The sequence below is a fragment of the Dipteris shenzhenensis genome, chromosome 26 (assembly GCF_047967505.1).
Source record: "Dipteris shenzhenensis isolate YYH24624 ecotype China chromosome 26, Dip_SZ_1.0, whole genome shotgun sequence".
In the NCBI taxonomy this organism is placed as follows: domain Eukaryota; kingdom Viridiplantae; phylum Streptophyta; class Polypodiopsida; order Gleicheniales; family Dipteridaceae; genus Dipteris; species Dipteris shenzhenensis.
The window spans coordinates 2,557,638-2,574,851 of NC_141621.1; the positions used below are offsets into that span (position 1 = coordinate 2,557,638).

Consider the following 17,214-nt stretch of genomic DNA (forward strand, 5'->3'; position numbering starts at 1 on the left):
GCATGCTGTAGCGAAGCACGTGTCTCATTGCGTCTTCATTGGTCGTGGCAGAGTTGGCTTTCCTATATTGGTCGATGTCTCGTTGCAAGCATGTAGAGTTGCTTGAATTGGCAATCATCACTGCCTGTTTTAACTGGAACATGATCAACAGGTATGGCTTGTAGAGCGTGTAGATAGAGAATAAGGTGCATATTCTCATTTTCACATAGTTGCTGAACTGTATGCAGCCATCATAGTAGCCCCGTCCGAAAGGGAACAGGAATGGGAACACTGCTGACTCCATGGTTATGTCAACGCACGCACTGCCAGCTGCTGCTACTCCGTCGACGTGGAATGAAGCGACCCTCTCTGAAAGCATTTCTGTACCCCGTAGCTGTATGGAGGCAAACTCATGCTTGTCCCTTGCATCAAAGGCGCGACGGTTCGCGGGATCCACCATGTTTTGCAAAAGCAGAAGCTCAGGCTGAGATTCCGCTATTGACATTAACTCGAAGGGAGCTGTCTCATCGTGTAGTTCCAAGATACCTGCAATGGTTTGAGGACTCAAGATGCACATACCCATCTTGATGTCCGCACGCTCTGCTAAAGAATTGTACTTGCGCAATATTGGATTGTTCTCGATGTTGTATGCGAGCACACCTGATAGCTCGTTCGTCACGATTTCTTGAGCCGAGCTTAGTGGGACGTTTCGCCAAGATATCAGAGGATTGTCTAGAAGTGACCTTCGATCGAGTGTGCCACGAGCAATCGCATTTGCAGTCGTGGTAACTGAAATGGATACATCTATGATGCTTAGCAGTTGCGTGTGGAGGTGGTTTGTTTTAAGCAACTGCCGAGAGTACTGTGGCATCAACTGCACAATGTATCTGCTCCGCTGGGCATCTCGTGTGCAGCTTTGGCATTTCCAGTAAGTCACTTGCATGCCCATATTCTCGCAGGCATCCAAAAGTATCATGTTTCCGAGTGCGGCGCTGTGGCTTGAGATCCCTATGCCTTGCGAAGAAACGATCCTTTGGTTTGCAGACAGTAGCGTGGTTATGCCACAGACACCGCAGATTTGAAGGCTAGAGAAAATAGCTGCGCAATTACTAACCCATTGCTTGTATCTATCTGCGATGGTCAACCACGATGACGTAGCTGGCCTCAAGGACATCTTTTTTGATGTTATATCAAGTTGAGTAGCTCGACCTCTGGCTGCTCTGAGCGTTGACGAATGGTCATGTTCGAAGGAGTTTTCGGTGGTCATTTCTACATCGTGACATGAATCGATGTCTTATGTTCGGGTTTAAACACCTACAAGAATTAATAATAAAAAACATCCGAAACTTTGCTATAATTTCACTCACGTGGTTTTGTCTAAACGCAACAGGAAAACCAAAATGGACTGAACATCTATCTTTACAAGGTGAAAGAATTGATAAAATAACTTGAATCAAGCAAATACATTTTGTTGTGCGTACCTTTAGGAAAAGACACTCGTTTGGAGGCTGCAAACATCTCGAAAACAGAAGTGTTGCAGACATGATTAGTATGTTGGTCGAACCAAGCAAATGTAATGTTTCCTTGCGGAAACAGAATGTGTGAAGAAGTGTGCGTGCTGAAGATGAGGAGTTTTAAAAAAAAAAAACCATACGTAATGTATGGTGGAGAGCTGGCACATGTCTCTCCAAAAATTATATATCATAGGGGAACGTGCCATCCCCCGTTTCGAATAGTCACCTCCAGTGTTGAAGGTGTAGCGCATTAATGCGGACCAGAGCAACAGACGGTGCAGAAACATTTCAGAATTGAAATGACCGTACATTCTACTTACGTGGAGTGTCCTTTGTGACGTCCACAGCTCGACGAGAAGTCGCCTATTTCTTTGCTGGAATGTTGGAATCTGAAAAACAAATATGATTAGTCAATATGCATTCCTCGTGTTTTGCATGTTTGGATATGTTGGTTAGCATATGTGCAATTTCCTAAAGATGATAAATTCTAGCACAACAGCTACACACAATCCAACGTCAGACATCGTCCGTGTGCTGATATCTATCTCTCGGAGGCTCAGTTCCTAGATCAACGTGGGCAACCTTTCCGTCGTCAAGCATGTGTGCATTGCCTTCTAGTGTAGTGGTGAAAGAGAATTTTAAAGCCAGTTGGGCTATTAAAAGTGAATTTTGTACGATGATTTCCATTGAAACAAACAACTTAATGTCGACATGAGAGGCGACACGGGGTCTGTTAGGACCCGATCCTCAGCACAGAGCCATCGTTAAGTTCATAGGAGTCCTGTGTACTGAAGGAAGCAATGACATCTCTATAATCAGAATCTTCAGGACTGGGTCCTCCCACCGTATTAGCGGTAATCTATCGAAAGGCTAAGAGCCACCATTGTTTTAATAGAAGATTCATATGACGAGACATAAGCATATGCAAAGCTAAGCAGTTCTGTAGAGGGTCGAGTCTTCGTTGCACCTTTTGATCATCTCAGAGTTAATAGCAAGGCAGTGAACAATTGGGACAGAGATTATCCGACAATTTTTTTGGACCCTTACATGCTGTAATTGTTCCAGTCGGGGGAGCTACTCTCGTCTCTCCCCTCCCCTTTTTGTTATCCGTCGAAGCTCTTCTTTCAAATGAGCATAAAAGCACACAACAAAGTCCGCGAGACGAAGGAGTCGATTCAGCAGGAGGTTATGACGGGGAAGATTCAGTCGATAGAAAAGTTTCTGCAGAGTCCAATATTCGTTCTGAGTCTCTATATCCTAAGGAATCAGACGTTTCGATGGTATTGCCTTCAGTAGTACTCCTCGATGATCAATCTGCGTCACATGTCTTCTACAGCGTGCCTTCCCCCCTTCCCATTAGCGCTCCCGTCTTCCCCCCTTCTTCCCGCTCACCCTTCGTCTCCCTTCAACATCCGCGGCGTCCTACTACTACCCCCTTGACGGCCCTTCATCCACCACAAAATTCAAGGTGAGCAGGACTTCACCGATTCGAATATCTCTGCGTCGTGACCCTCTGAAGTACGGGAGCTCAAGACAACGCCTTGGTGGCTTGAGCCTGAGAACTTGTTGTAATTACCGAGCGAAGTATAGTCGCCAGCAACCTATTTGATCATGGCAAGCTTGTGGGACGATGATCGCGCTTTGCTGGAGGCCTTCGTGGGGTCGCAGTATGAAAATACCCTATGGCTTGAATCAGAACAATCCATACCTGTTGCCGGCACTGGCGCCATCGAAGATAGCCTTCCCCAACGGCTTCAAGCCATTGTGGACAATTCTCCACAGAGCTGGACTTATGCCATCTTCTGGCAGCTCACGTACTCGAACAATGGAGAGCAGGTTCTGGGTTGGGGAGATGGGTACTTCAATCCCAAAGAGGTCGAGCAAAGCGATCATGCAAGGCAGATGGCAGCGAGCGAAGTGGATCAGCAGCGGAGGAGAATTCTGCGAGAGCTTCAATCTCTAGTTGGCGGGGATGACTCCACAACGGCAGGACTGGATCTGGAAGCCGATGTGACGGACACGGAGTGGTTCTACTTGGTGTCGATGATCTACTCGTGCCCCCTTGGTACAGGAACACTTGGGCTGGCAGAGAGCCGACTACTTACCAGCAAACTTGCTTGCACTATACGTACACGGGCTGGCAGAGTTGACGGAAACGGGAAGAAGCAACAAACCATGCACCTATATTTAAAGGTGCAGTTGGCTTTTTACTTGGCTTTCAAAGCTTGGCTTTTTACGCAGATTGCTTTTCAAAAGCTTTCAAAGCAAAGCTTTTGGGCTTTCAGAATTTAAATCTAAGGGTGTATATTGTGCCATGTGGAAGCACAGGATTTCAGAATTTGAAAAAACGTTCTAGTGCTGGCCAAGTAAAAACGGCAAAAAATAACGGAAGGCTAATTTTTTTACGCAAATCGACAGAGGCGAAACGACCTGTATCAGCTTCCGTACCAACAGAGGGCTTCTGGACCTCAGAGGAATTCGCGTCGTCAGCACAACAGGAGCCTCCTTTCACTTCATACTCCTTCAATTCTACACATGAAAAAACGAAAAGGAAAACAAGCCATGCAAAAATGAATTCGGAATTCAGAAAGGGAATTCTTCAAAAAGTTCGCGTACCTCGACCAAAGGTTCCGCTTCCAGTGTCCATCGATTCCACTGCGCTGCCAGCTCCAGACATCTGCAGGCTACAACTTGCACGGAAAACACAGTATAGATCACACAGGAACGGTAAACAGTGAATGCCCTGGGTGCCTATTATATAGACATCGCATGGTCTGGAACTCCACCTTCACGAAAACGGACTGTGGATGAACTGCGACACGAATCAAACACTCCAATTCCCAACACCAGTTCACTCGCACACTTGGCCGACATCTCCGACGACAACCAGAGCTAGGATGACACGCAATTACATGGTAATTCCAATAATTCCAATACATAATTTCAATTTGCCAAACGGGATTCGTTACTATGACCTTCCCCTCCGAGGGCAGGCCAAAAAAGGCGATCTAGTACATAGAGCAGCTCACTTCGGCCAATCTTTGGAGGTGCGGCTATAGCGGATTGTGCGGAGGCAATGTAGTAATCGTGGTAGGTTGCTGCAGTGCTCAGATGTATTGGAATACACCGGCAAAAATTTATCTGAGGGAGGGGGACCGGGACACTGGTCAACCATCGACAAGGCTGAGGTGTACTGCCTACAACAAGGCAATAAGGTAAAGGCTAGACTAGCAAGCAGAGAGTAATGGCTGAAGTAGGACTCCTAGCTGTTGCAATCGGAACTATGGTGCAATGAGCAATACAATAGAAGGGGTGGCCCAAATAAGTAGAGGAGCTCAGAAATTCGGCGTCTAGGGCACTGAAACCTGTGGCATTGAGCGAGGCTTAGGTGTGTAGCACCTTAGGGACCAAGGCTTCGCGACTATAGAGGCAATCTCAAGCGTGGGCGTCATGGGTCTAGGCAATTGATGACAGAGGCTGCCGAACTTGGGCCTATGTTGAAACAAGCCAGAAGTGCTTTGGAGGCAGTCCCATCAAGGTCGACTCTAGGTCTTCCCTCGAGTACTAAAACTGCAACAAAGTGCACAAGGGGAACCTCCACATGAGGGTCCCAAGCAAACCCATCAAACTAACACAAATCTAGGAGCACAAGAAGCTGAATGCTTTAAGTGGAGATAACTTGAGCTAAATAGCTTAGATCAAGATGTTGTACGAAGCAAAGTGTAGCTCTCCTCTCAAGATACAAGATGGGCAACACTACAACTGCGGTAGGTCCAAAGACAAGAGGCCATGTTGAAGAAAGTGGGAGAGCGTGAGAGGCGAGGAATGCACACATACATAACTGTACACTCCATCATAATTAACAAGATGATGAATACATACAACTTTGCCCCTTAGGTTAGACTAGGATTTGTCCCTATGCCCTTTTTAGTCCTCTCTAGAACAGTGCAATTTGCACTATTCCTAACAAATGTTATGAATTATGTGAGGTAGAGACAATCTTCATACTAGCCACGAAAGATCCGTCTGGTAGCAGCAACTACTGTCAAGCAAAATCAGGTTTTCCTTTTTGTGGAAAGCGTTGAGCTTCTATTAGGAATCAAAGATGAAATCTTGAGACAGCCTCATACAAAGTCATGCAGAAAACAAATGAGGCTGTCGGGACCAATGCAATCCGGAGAGTGGAAATGCCACAATGACACTGTGGCAATATAAGTAAAAAATAGACCTCCACTCTCTCATGAAATATATCTCTTGGCCGTTGCAGCATGTGAGGAGCCCTAAATGTTGACCCAAGTGGCTATGGGTGCGTGAATAATAACTGAGAGTCACTGAGAGGGAATCCCATCCCATCTACAGCCTCTATGCGTGTAGATCTCCGTATCTACCATGCAGTGAGACTGGCAATAATCTCTGGGACTGAGTCTATAGAATGAGAGTGAGGTCTATACATAGAGACTGGTATTGCGTCTACTGATGCTCCCTTGTAGGCCAGAAGAAACCTTAAGAAAACCCTCAACCTGCTAGACTTGATAGGTAACTGCTGTCATTATCAATTGGTGACTGCCAACTATGTTACAAATCCTTCTTTCATTCGCATGTCTAATCTCTTCAGCTCTGCATATATAACATTGCTGTGCGGGTGGCCTTTATTTCCTACAATAAAATCATGCACCTCATTGCCAATCTCAATACAGGCTCCAGCTGGCTTCTTCCATGCATTTGCACAACCCCTCAGCCCTGCAACATGTACTGCATCTTCCCACATGCCTGCATCGGCATAAATATCTAACATTAGCACATACCCAGCAGCATGTCTGTGATCTTCTGTGACAAGCTGATCAAAGCATCGGTTTCCTATGCCAACATTGCCATGCATTCTGCAATGGCTAAGCAGAGACAACCACCCTGCTGTATTGGGTTGAAATGGCATGGTTTGGAGTATATCTTCTGCCTCATTCAGGAATCCAGCACGGCCAAGAAGGTCAGCCATGCAACTGTAATGGTCAACTTCTGGTGCAATGCCATGATCTTCTCTCATCACCTTAAAAAGGTCACAACCTTCCATAACGAGGCCCTCATGACTGCATGCACCAAGAAGACAAACAAACGTTACACTGTTTGGATTAAACCCTTGAAGTTGCATGCCATAATAATATTTCTTTGCCAGCTTAAAGCCACCATGTTGGGCATATCCTGCTATCATGGCATTCCATGTTACTGTGTCTCTTTTTGGCAACTCAATAAACACCCTTCCAGCATCCTCAGGACTCCCACATTTTGCATACATGTGGAGGAGAGCATTGGCAACACAGATATCTAGGTCAAAAGCACTTTCAATGATGTGGCAATGAAGCAGCTTACCTTGATCTAGGGCCGATAGGCTTGAACATGCACTCAAGAGGCAGACAAATGTCGCCTGATTTGGTTCCATGCCTTCGGATTGCATCTGTTCAAAAAGTAGGAGAGCCTCTTGGCCATTCCCGTGCTGGGCATATCCTGCAATCATTGCACTCCATGTCACCACATCTTGGTTTGGCAAACTGTCGAACACACTTCGAGCATCCTCAAGGCTCCTACACTTGGAGTACATGTCGACCAGAATGTTCCCAACATTGACGTCTGATTCAAACCCAGATTTACTGATATAAGAATGAATCAGCTTGCCCTGCTCCAGGTCTGCTATCAAAACACATGCTTTCAAAACGCTCACAAAAGTGACATTGTCTGGGTTTAGGCCCTCCTGCTGCATTTGCTGGAAAGTTTGAAGGGCTTCCACGCCATGGCCATGCCCGGCATATCCTGAAATCAATGCACTCCATGCTACTACATTTCGCTTTGGCAGTCTTTTGAGCACCTTGTGTGCATCCTCAAGGTTACCACATTTGGAATACATGTCGATGAGGGAGCTCCCAACAAAAATATTGGAAGCATAATCACTGTTACTGATCTGGGCATGAATCAGCTGCCCCTCTGTCAGAGCTGTTTTGCTTGCACAAGCTTTAAGAACCGCAACAAACACATGGCCATCAGGAACCACATTTGCCTGTTGCATTCGCCTGAAAAGGTCGATCGCCTGTTCATCTTGTCCAAGCTTGGCATGTGCTGAGATAATAGCACCCCATGCAAATACATTTGGTTTGGGCAGTTGACAAAACACTTGCCTCGCTTCTGACAAACTTCCACACACCGTGAACATGCGAATAAGATGGCTTCCTAGGAAAGCATATGGCTTGATTCCACATTTCATAATAAGCCAATGCAACTTCCTGCCAATTCCTAGGTGATCTTTTTTGTTGCATTGCTGAAGCAGACAACTTAATATATCTGGGGGGGGACAGATTCCTTGCTGTTCCATACAATCCACAATCTGGCTGGCCTCATAGAGCTGACCCTCTTCAAATACTCTCCTGAAAGATTCAACATTCCAATGAAAGGTCCCTTCTGCACTGTGCGAAGAAGACTATCAGGGCCATGATTCTTATGAAAAGTAAGGAGACATAAAAAATGAAAATTCCACCCCCTAAGAATAGTCTAATTTTGATTCATTGAAACATTCAACAACAATAAAAAGGCCTGGGGTGCATCTACGAAGTGCCAGAACTCAGAAGAGTTGTTGTAACCTAGATCCATAATAACTTGGATTTTGGTAGAGCACCACTGTGAGCAAGAGTTTGGGATATTTCAAACTTTTATTTGTGCACCATCATGTAAGTTGCTTCAACCCATTTCCAGTGCTTATATAAATGGCCTATTCCTGTACCTTGTAGGATCATTTTGCATATTGATAATCTCTGGCCGCAGTAGCATCACAAGCACACTCTTGGGGAAGCAAAGGCTATCCCTCCAGCGATACTGTAGTCGCTTGAGAACCTGCAACCAAAAGAGGAGGCATCGTCCTCTACAAAGCTTGATGCGTGCAGCTTCCTCCATCTCTTAAGAAACATTTTGGGCCAAACATTTCGAAACCTATTCCTGTACCTTGTAGGATCATTTTGCATATTGATAATCTACAGCGATTTGTCTGCATTTGCACAGCCTAGCCATTAACGAGAGCTAGCACCTCCTGGCTGGCCGCAGTAGCATCACAAGCACACTCCTGGGGAAGCAAAGGCCATCCCTCCAGCGATACTGTAGTCGCTTGAGAACCTGCAACCAAAAGGGGAGGCATCGTCCTCTACAAAGCTTGATGCGTCCAGCTTCCTCCATCTCTTAAGAAACATTTTGGGCCAAACATTTCGAAACACATTTTGACTGGAAACAGTTTGAATTGGAGCTGAGTTGGACCAGCTCACCTTCACTGTGTCAGCTAGGTTCTTGGAATCTCCATATGCCTTGGAGATTCATATTTTTGGAGAGGCGTTTCGTGAATATTTGCACGTACAGTTGCGGTTACACTAAAAACGTTAGAGTTCTGAGAAATCTTTCGCCCTAGAAAAGACGAGCGCTTTTCCTTGTCCACAGGGATTTCATTATGGTAGACCATTGAAGATAATCACAGATAAACTAACCAAAAGGCTCATTTTATTCCGGATGGATTTCATTCGTGTGCCTGCCCACAGAGAGAGAGAGAGAGAGAGAGAGAGAGAGAGAAGGGGGGGAGAGAGAAAGGGGGGGGGGGGAGAAAAGATGGAGCAAGAAAAGAGAGAGAAGGAAGAGAGAGAAAGGGGGAGAAAAAGATGGGATGGAGGCACACAATGCCACATCAACAATACTTCTCACAATCAACATCTACAGGTTGTCGTATCGTAACGATCAGACAAAGAACCAAGAAATCGAGATGCACAATAGGAGATCGACGAACGAAGTAGGACGGAGAGAGAGAGAGATCCACGAGAAAAGACTGAGCAAGAAAGGTCCGATCAGAGACTGCCTTTAGCTTCATTAGAACAACCCTTTTAGGGGGCGACATCCATCGGTACAATGGATGCATGGTCAGCGCAAGAACGATGCAGGTGGCAACCGATTTACGGCACGTGGGCAGACATAGCACCATGTGGACATGATGAGGTGGCGGCATAGCCACGTGTTACGACATCGTTGCCCTCTGAGGAAGAAAAGATCGAGCAAATAATCTTTTAATGCGGGAGATGTGAGCGGTTGTTCTTGTCCGCCTGTGGACTTGGTCACAACGGCGAAGCTCATTGGTGGTTGGTCCGATAGGTTTGATGATTTCATAGGGACCTACCCATTTGCAATGAATTTCTTGCCCAGCCCCTTCTTCTTGATCGGGTAATGGACCATTACCAAATCTCTAGGTTCATACGTCATGGGTTTGTGTCAACAATTGTACAAAAATCTTTGACGACCTTATTCGCGTCAAATTATTCGCGTCGAAGATGGTCAGCAATGTTCTTTCAGAGGAAAGTAAGAGAGCCTTGCAAATAGTCAGCCCATTGTCGGGCTTCCTTATTCTTGATGGTATCTATTTCAATCATTCCTACTTTAGGTGGAGATTTGGGTGGCCGCCCATACAATGCCTCAAAGGGACTAATGCGAGTCGATCCTTGTATGGCTGTGTTGTATGTTGCAATCACATATGGAAGTGAGACATCCCAATTTGAATGGGCAGGGTCAATGTACATGGCAAGCATAAGCTTGAAGGTTCAATTCAATCGCTCGGTAAGCAATCTGGATGGCACGAACTTGCAAATTGTTGCTAAATGTCAAGCCTGTTTGCTAAGATGCGGATGACTTCTGATTTAAAGTTTTTTTATTGAACTTGGGGACTCTAGACTCTACGGAAAGACAGAAATATAGAGTCTTTGGAGATTCTACTTTTTGCTAGATGTCGCTCAGGCAATACTCTATTTTACTTGTCTTACACAGAAATCTTCTGATATCGTGTCCTCTCTCTTTGGGGACTGCTTCTTGTAATATAAGCATACATGGATTTCACAAAAAAAATTTGTGTTTATACATACATATATATATGTATATGAGAGAGAGAGAGAGAGAGAGAGAGATGTATACGTATACGTATACATATACATATACATATATACATACATGTAAGCCCAAGCAATCGTCCTTAGGTAATGTGCAAATCCTAAAACACAATAGAGAATTTGAGTGTCAAAATTGTGTATGCTAGAGTCTCATGAGGACAGGCAAAGAAGACCATAATACACAAATCACAAAAGATATGAAAAAGCAACAACACTTGACTCAACCTCATACTTTCTATTCGAGTGATAATCTTTTTGCATAAGAGTTGTCGAGGGAATGCAACATATGGAGAGGAAATCATGACTTAAATAATAAATATAAAAAGCACGAAAAGCTTAAATTTTAAAAAATAATAACGAAAACCACTAGTAGCCTTTTATATCGTAACCCTTAGAATCCTATCTTTGATTTTTTTAACAGGGGGACATATAGGGGAGAAGCTCGGTCATGAAAAGAAACAAAATGAAACTACTAACGAAGGGAGCTTTATCAAATAAATTCATGGGTTCAAGGGAGCTCAAATGCAAAAAGAAAAGCTCCACCAAATAAGTTTTGTTGGTTTGAATCATACGATCAGAGCCATCTTTCTTTTGAACTAAGAGCACATGTGAATAGAAGGGTGAGGAACTGGGTTTGATGCGTCTTATATCCCGTACCTGAGCCATAATTTCGGTGGTTTGGGCTGTGCTCACATGATAAGGTGGCTGATTCAGGGGCTTACTTCTTGGAAGGAGCTCTGTGACATGAACTTCTAGCTACTTAGAAGGAAGCTCTTCTGGTAGATAATCTTTGAAAGATTCTAGAAACTGAAAATTTTCTTTTTCTTGAGTACTCACTTCCACTTGAGGTTCACCCTCTCTTTCTCTCTAATAAACCATGTACGTAGAAATAGTCAATTTTATTGATTTACAGGATACCTACCTTGAAAAGCACTAAACGCTCAATTAACAACTACACCTAGGTTAAAACGATAAAGTTTTGGAGTTTGTGCTGATTTTTAAAAGTTGAACGTTTTGGGGTTTGTGTTGATTTTTAAAAGTTGAAATCTAATGCACTAGGAAGACACCTAGGGTTGGTTTCTAAAATTTGAAAATGTTTTTGGACTTTTTGATGGCTTGTAAAAGCTCCATGTTTGGAGTCTTCTAAATGAAACTTCAAAACAATCAATATGTAATTGCACTGGCCGGGAATCGAACCCGGGTCTGTACCGTGGCAGGGTACTATTCTACCACTAGACCACCAGTGCTGGCCGATATGTAAAATTCAGTTTTTTAAGTATTTATAATGTTAAATGCAATCTTTCGCCTATTTACGGCTGATTCAAAGTACGCGAGCTGCCGCTCTGCAAATATATTGCATGTTCAAGCAGGTCATCCACATGTTAGAAGTCGAGATGGCTCCTTTCCTAGCTCGCTCATGTCATAGCGCCATTCAGTGCCAACATATTTTATTGACTGTGTCCCTGAAGCTAATAGACAAGGGACGGATGAAAGAAACATGGGGAATAATCTGCAGAGCTTAATACTCTCACCGTTTCAGCTTTCGCAGGCCAATTCGAGAAATCGCCAGGCCTGTCTCATTCTTTCCAGCTGCCGTTAGCCTTCAAACTCAGCGAAATCTCTCAATCTCTCCAGCTGCCGTTGCCTTACTGCATAACGCTATTATAGTTGCAAAATCAAAAAACAAGTAACATCCAAAGGAAATACATCTTCAAAAGCATGACATTGAAACCTAGCACCTGTAGAGCGGCAAAAGGAAACTCAAGAATGAAAAAGGCTCGGCTACCCATGATGATATAGTCTAGCAACAAATCAAAGGAAACGCAAGAATGAAAAATTCTTGGCTACCTATTACGATATAATCTAGCCACAAATCAGCCACAACGTCACAAAGTTTTCCCGTTGCATCAAGTCAATAGATCTTAAAAGACAACCATGAGTTGAGCACAAAGGAGACATGGATGCCTGTGAAGTTTCCTTGATGCTAAATCATAGACAACTTCTTATAAAGATGGCAAGAGATGGTCGGTTCGCTTATTCAAATGAAAAATCTAGGCATGTATCTTCTATGCTAAAGTGATTAGAGGCTATAAAACCCCGATGGTTTCTAGCCATAGGAAGATCGATAGGACCTTCTAGCAACTCGAGTGCCTCTACATCTGTGACTACTCCATACCTATTTGTTATATTAGAGGATGCAATGTTAGGGAAAGGCATTAGAGCTGAAGAGGTGTAGCCGCAGAGAAGACTAAGAGAAAGAGAAGCCCCTCTAACTGAAAAAGAACATTGCCAAGGATATGAAAGTGAGTAGGGGGATAGAGATTCTTACGAGAACTGGTGTCCTCCTGGAGATGTACCTCGCCCATCCCCGTATATAGGGAGCTTCTGCATCTTCAAAGATCTGGCACAAGAACTTCATTTCGATACTACTTCCATGTGATGTAGCAAACCCAATGAGCTAGATCTAGGAGATCATGCACTTGTAGCCCATCACAGCGTGGATGGGATTGGAGAGAGGATAATAAGGGAGATGGAAGATCTGCATATAAGGAGAGCTAGTTGCTAGGCTATCTTAGGGCAGAAGCAGTAGGAGGGAGGGGAAGGGGGGATGGTGAAGAGGAGGAATGGCGGGATAGAAGCCAAGGTAGGAGGGATGATGAGGTAGGCGGCAAGTGCCTATTCAAAATTTTACAAAAGGAATGAAGATCATTTGATGAATGTGTATTGTCGTTTGCTTCTTCCTCTTTTGTTAGCATGGCCTTGTGGTCGTTCCGTATAGAATTGCATGCCAAATAATCATCTCATTGTACATCTTGCTTGCTTTTTGCTGCATTTTCATGTTAGAATGACCTTGTGTCCTTTTTTAGGGATTCGCATGCAATTAGACAATCTAGCCATGTACGCTTGTTGAGGGTCGTCGAATAAGGATCCATTTACAACTAGGCTTAGGCCAAGCATGAGGCAACAAATAACTTCTAACAAAAGCCCCTTTCAAACAATGCAAAAAAGTTATCAACACTGAGAAATCTCAAAACAAGTGCATCAACATCTCCATTACGCACCTATATAGTGGGTAATACAAGAGAAATCTTTACCCACTTTGCAATTTGGCCTAATTGGCAGTTAATGAAACATTGGCTTGCAACGAAAAAACTTTTCCTTCCCTCCACCTAGCATGAATCAAATATCCCCCAAGTTCCTCCACCACAAGCCACCCTACAATGTAGTTTCTCTCATTAAGCCTTAAAACAAAAGACCTATACACCAAGAGAACCTTGTACACTGCCTTAGTAGTCAACTTCCTCAACAAGCAAACCCCACCTAGGTAGCAACCATTGATTGACCATCCAAGTAGATCTTACTTCATAATCAAGGGTCACTCATTTGGCACACAACTCAAGAACATTCCAAGGAGAAGAATCTCATCCCTACACTAACCCATGTTCAACCCTGAGGTCCTCCAAAGATTTCCAATCTATCTGAAGAAAACCCCTGAAGACAAATGCCTTTATGGTACACCTTTATGGCTTTTGCTAGATTAAGCTTAGAAAGGGGCTTAGCTTCACAGGTTACAACCGTATCCCAGCATCTCCATGCAGGCCTAATCTCCTCGTCCATCGAACATGGCACCTAATGCCATTCCAAACCGAGTCCAAACTAAAGGAATCAGAGAAGAACCATTAATTTTAAAAGGCAAAAAGAAAATAGTTTAGAATACTATCCCAAATCATCCCATGTGCCAACTTTCATGCCCTTACTACCATCAACATACCACTTCACTATTTCTACTCAACATGTTAGGCAACTATGTGCATAATAGAACTAAATCAAAGGTGGCCATGTAAACCAAGCCCACCCCACCAAGCCCACCCCACCATGACCCTTAGTAACCTTGAGAGCTTCCCATGAACTAAAATGCATCCTCTTTTTTTCTATAGCTTCTATCCAAAGAAACCTTGATCCTCCTAAATAGCTTCTCCATTTCCAACCAATGAGTCTTTCTAAAACCCCATACTAAATTCAAAAATGTAATAGCAAGACTCATGGATAACTAGAATTCTAGCATTCCACCTCGGGTAGTAGCCATGCCACCTCTAAGATTTTTCTCTTAACTAACCTCTAAACATATCAAAACATTCCCTTACTGACAAGCCTACTACCCCTAGCAAAGCCCTAGATATTTGATCATTTCCCTTGTCTTAACACATTGCAAAGAAAGATAATCAATCCAATCTTCATGCCCATCAACACTACTGCATATAGCAAAAAAATTACTAACTATAGACACCCCAAAGGCTCACAAAACAAGCAAAGGATTCCCATCAAGTGGTTGACTTTCTCCTTAACTATAGTTGAAAACAAAATGGTATCATTGGCAAACAATTGTGCACAAAATTGTTTCTTGAAGAAAATCAATGAAAAAAGGATTGAGAGAAGGGTCCTTAGAGGATGTCTTCCAACTTTGAGAGCATGTAAACTAAAAGTTTTGCCCTTTAAAATGCCTCATCCTTAATAAACCATGTGTGCAGACATGTGCTTATGCACACCTAGAGACATGGGAGTACTTATGCATACTTATGGCATGTTACAAGTATGCTTATGACAAGGATGCTTGAATAATGCATGGATGGTCAAGCTTTGATATAGTTCATGAGTGGAAGATATAGACATTGGAATGCTCTTCTCTTGCCACATGATCTTATCTGGTTTTGTACACTTCTCTTCTCGACTTGGGTTGGGAGTCACCCTCGTTTCATGCTCGAGCCAAAAAATCTTTTGTGAGGAGGTCCAAGCCTAGGTTCCATTACTAAAAGAGGTGGTGCAAGAGAAGAAGGCACCTAGGCTACCTGACTTGAGTGTCCTACTCTGGATGACCAAAGCCACTCGCCTTAATCCCACTAGACCTCTCACAAGGGTCTTCCTTCCCATGACCAGAGGCGCCAGCTAGAGTCACTCTGCTCATTGCTTAAGGGTTTGGGATAAATGGTCTACTCTTGGCTCCTTTTAGGTGTGTGAGCAGCCTCTCCTTAGGCTGCCAAGGGATTTTGCCGAATGATTATCCCATTGTGCCCTCCCAATGTTTGCGTTGCCCCAAAATACAACCCTTTTCATCACCAATGTCTAGAGGCTAGATCAAGGGCTCTTTCTCGAGCTAGCTCGGCAGTGTCTCTGAATATGTCCACCAAGGTTTGATGAAACTAGTAACAACGCTTATTACTCAGGTGAGACCCCAACCATTGTCATATGAGGAGTTCTGTGCTTTACTTATGGAGGAGGAATTGAGGCTTAAAGCTTGAGATGGAGGCGGCAATGGGGATGGTGCATTCTCTGCCACTACGAAAGGCAAAGGTGGTTCCTCCACCAAAGGTGAGTCCTCCAGTGGTGGCGACAAAAAGAAGAAGGGTGGCAAGAAGAAGTTTCAAGGAGAATGCTTCTACTACAAGAAGAAGGGCCATGTGATTGCAGATTGCTTGGTCAAGAAAGCAGATGAAAAGAATGGTACCTTGAAGAAGACAGATAAGGGGAAAGAGATAGCTAACACAGTGGAAGCAGAGTTGGATCTATTTCTGGCCATTGAGGAAGAGTGTTCAGAGACTCGGCATTGGGACGAGAAGGTAGTTCATTGAGGGGGGGTGTTAGATATGCTCAATGCCCCACCCTCCTGATAACCAGTGGTCCAAGGTGCTCAAGTTGTAAGGCCCCTATATGAGGAGAAGCCATGTGTGAGCCTGAGATACTGGATGGATCCTGACTTGCATGTCAGATGAGGTCTATCAACAATCAGACCATTGATGGTAGCAAGGTGATCTATGTGAGTCTAGCCTATGGGCTAGGCAGGGTAGGTAAGCTGGTAGCACAATGAGGCACATTGTCTTGATTGTGTGGGAGCCCCTTATTCTTGCTGGGGCCTAGGGGGTCCTAGGGGAGCTTGTGGCCCCTAGTCGGGGTTTGGGGGCGAGAGCCCCCGAGGCGACGGTATAGGGGATATTTCTTGAATATTCCATGGACAACTAGTCGCTTCCACCGACTAGGTTGACTGGTCGGCTCCACCGACTAGGTCGACTGGTCGGCTCCACTGACTACATTGATCTGACTACCGCCCTCATAGCTATAAAAAGGCGACCTTCCCAGTCCATTGTATCAGATCAGTTGAGATTAGATCAGATCTTCCAACTAGTAGCTCTTCACCTAGTATCTATCTAGATCTCCATCTAAGCTCCATTGTGGGAGCGCATGGGTGGACGGAGCCATCATCTGTACCACATCATTATTGAAAGAAAATTTTGTTCATCTCCAGCATGATGCTCTTGCAAGGACTTCATGCAACGAGATGCAAAGAAAGCGATGCACATTTGTGCAAACCATCTACTTTGTCTTCATGGGTGTTTTGGAATTGAGTGACAAAATGCATGAGTTCATGCCCCAAGCTACTCTTACAAAGGTTGAATTATTCCAAGACTTGGCTTCTCGTCGAAACCAACCAAGTATTGGCAATGGACTTGGTTAAATTTTGAGATTACATAGGATAGATTTTGGCTGGCAGTAGGTATTTGGAATATGTATCAGTGTGTATTAGTAGATTTTTGGAGACTATTTCTGAGAAGCAATACTATAGTCCGATATAGTACTCTCTATTCTTTGTTCAGTTTATGTTCCACTGCGCCGTGTAATTTAACAGCAACCTATGCGAAGTTTAAGACTTCAAGTGATTTGTTGAGCTTTAATATATTCTTCTAGCAACATTTGCGATGCTTGTCGACCAAGAAAACTTG

At 44.1% G+C, this 17,214-nt stretch overlaps 1 protein-coding gene across 4 annotated transcripts; it reads right to left on the minus strand.

Annotated features, from left to right (window-relative positions):
• Window positions 1-5,496: 5,496 nt before the first annotated feature.
• LOC147884531 (pentatricopeptide repeat-containing protein At2g13600-like) lies at window positions 5,497-9,366 on the minus strand. Of its 4 annotated transcripts, none has more exons than XM_087397895.1 (3): window positions 8,789-9,366; window positions 8,257-8,366; window positions 5,497-7,942 (listed from the first exon to the last, which is right to left on the minus strand). In XM_087397895.1, the coding sequence occupies exons 2-3, from the start codon at window positions 8,301-8,303 to the stop codon at window positions 6,064-6,066; spliced, it is 1,926 nt and encodes a 641-aa protein (XP_087254021.1). In that variant the 5' UTR covers window positions 8,304-8,366; window positions 8,789-9,366; the 3' UTR covers window positions 5,497-6,063. The 4 variants fall into 4 exon arrangements, with proteins under 4 accessions (XP_087254021.1, XP_087254020.1, XP_087254022.1 ...); XM_087397894.1 differs by having other exon boundaries at window positions 8,257-8,642; XM_087397897.1 differs by having other exon boundaries at window positions 6,384-6,577; window positions 6,858-7,942; window positions 8,257-9,366.
• Window positions 9,367-17,214: the final 7,848 nt, after the last annotated feature.

What these genes read in the sequence shown, in the direction of transcription:
- LOC147884531 (XM_087397894.1), bottom strand. Translation starts at nt 8,426, where the DNA reads ATGGAGGAAGCTGCACGCATCAAGCTTTGTAGAGGACGATGCCTCCTC. An exon ending in ATGCAAAATGATCCTACAAG is followed by an intron (nt 7,943 to 8,256) that starts GTACAGGAATAG and finishes TTCTTCGCACAG; the next exon opens with TGCAGAAGGGACCTTTCATT.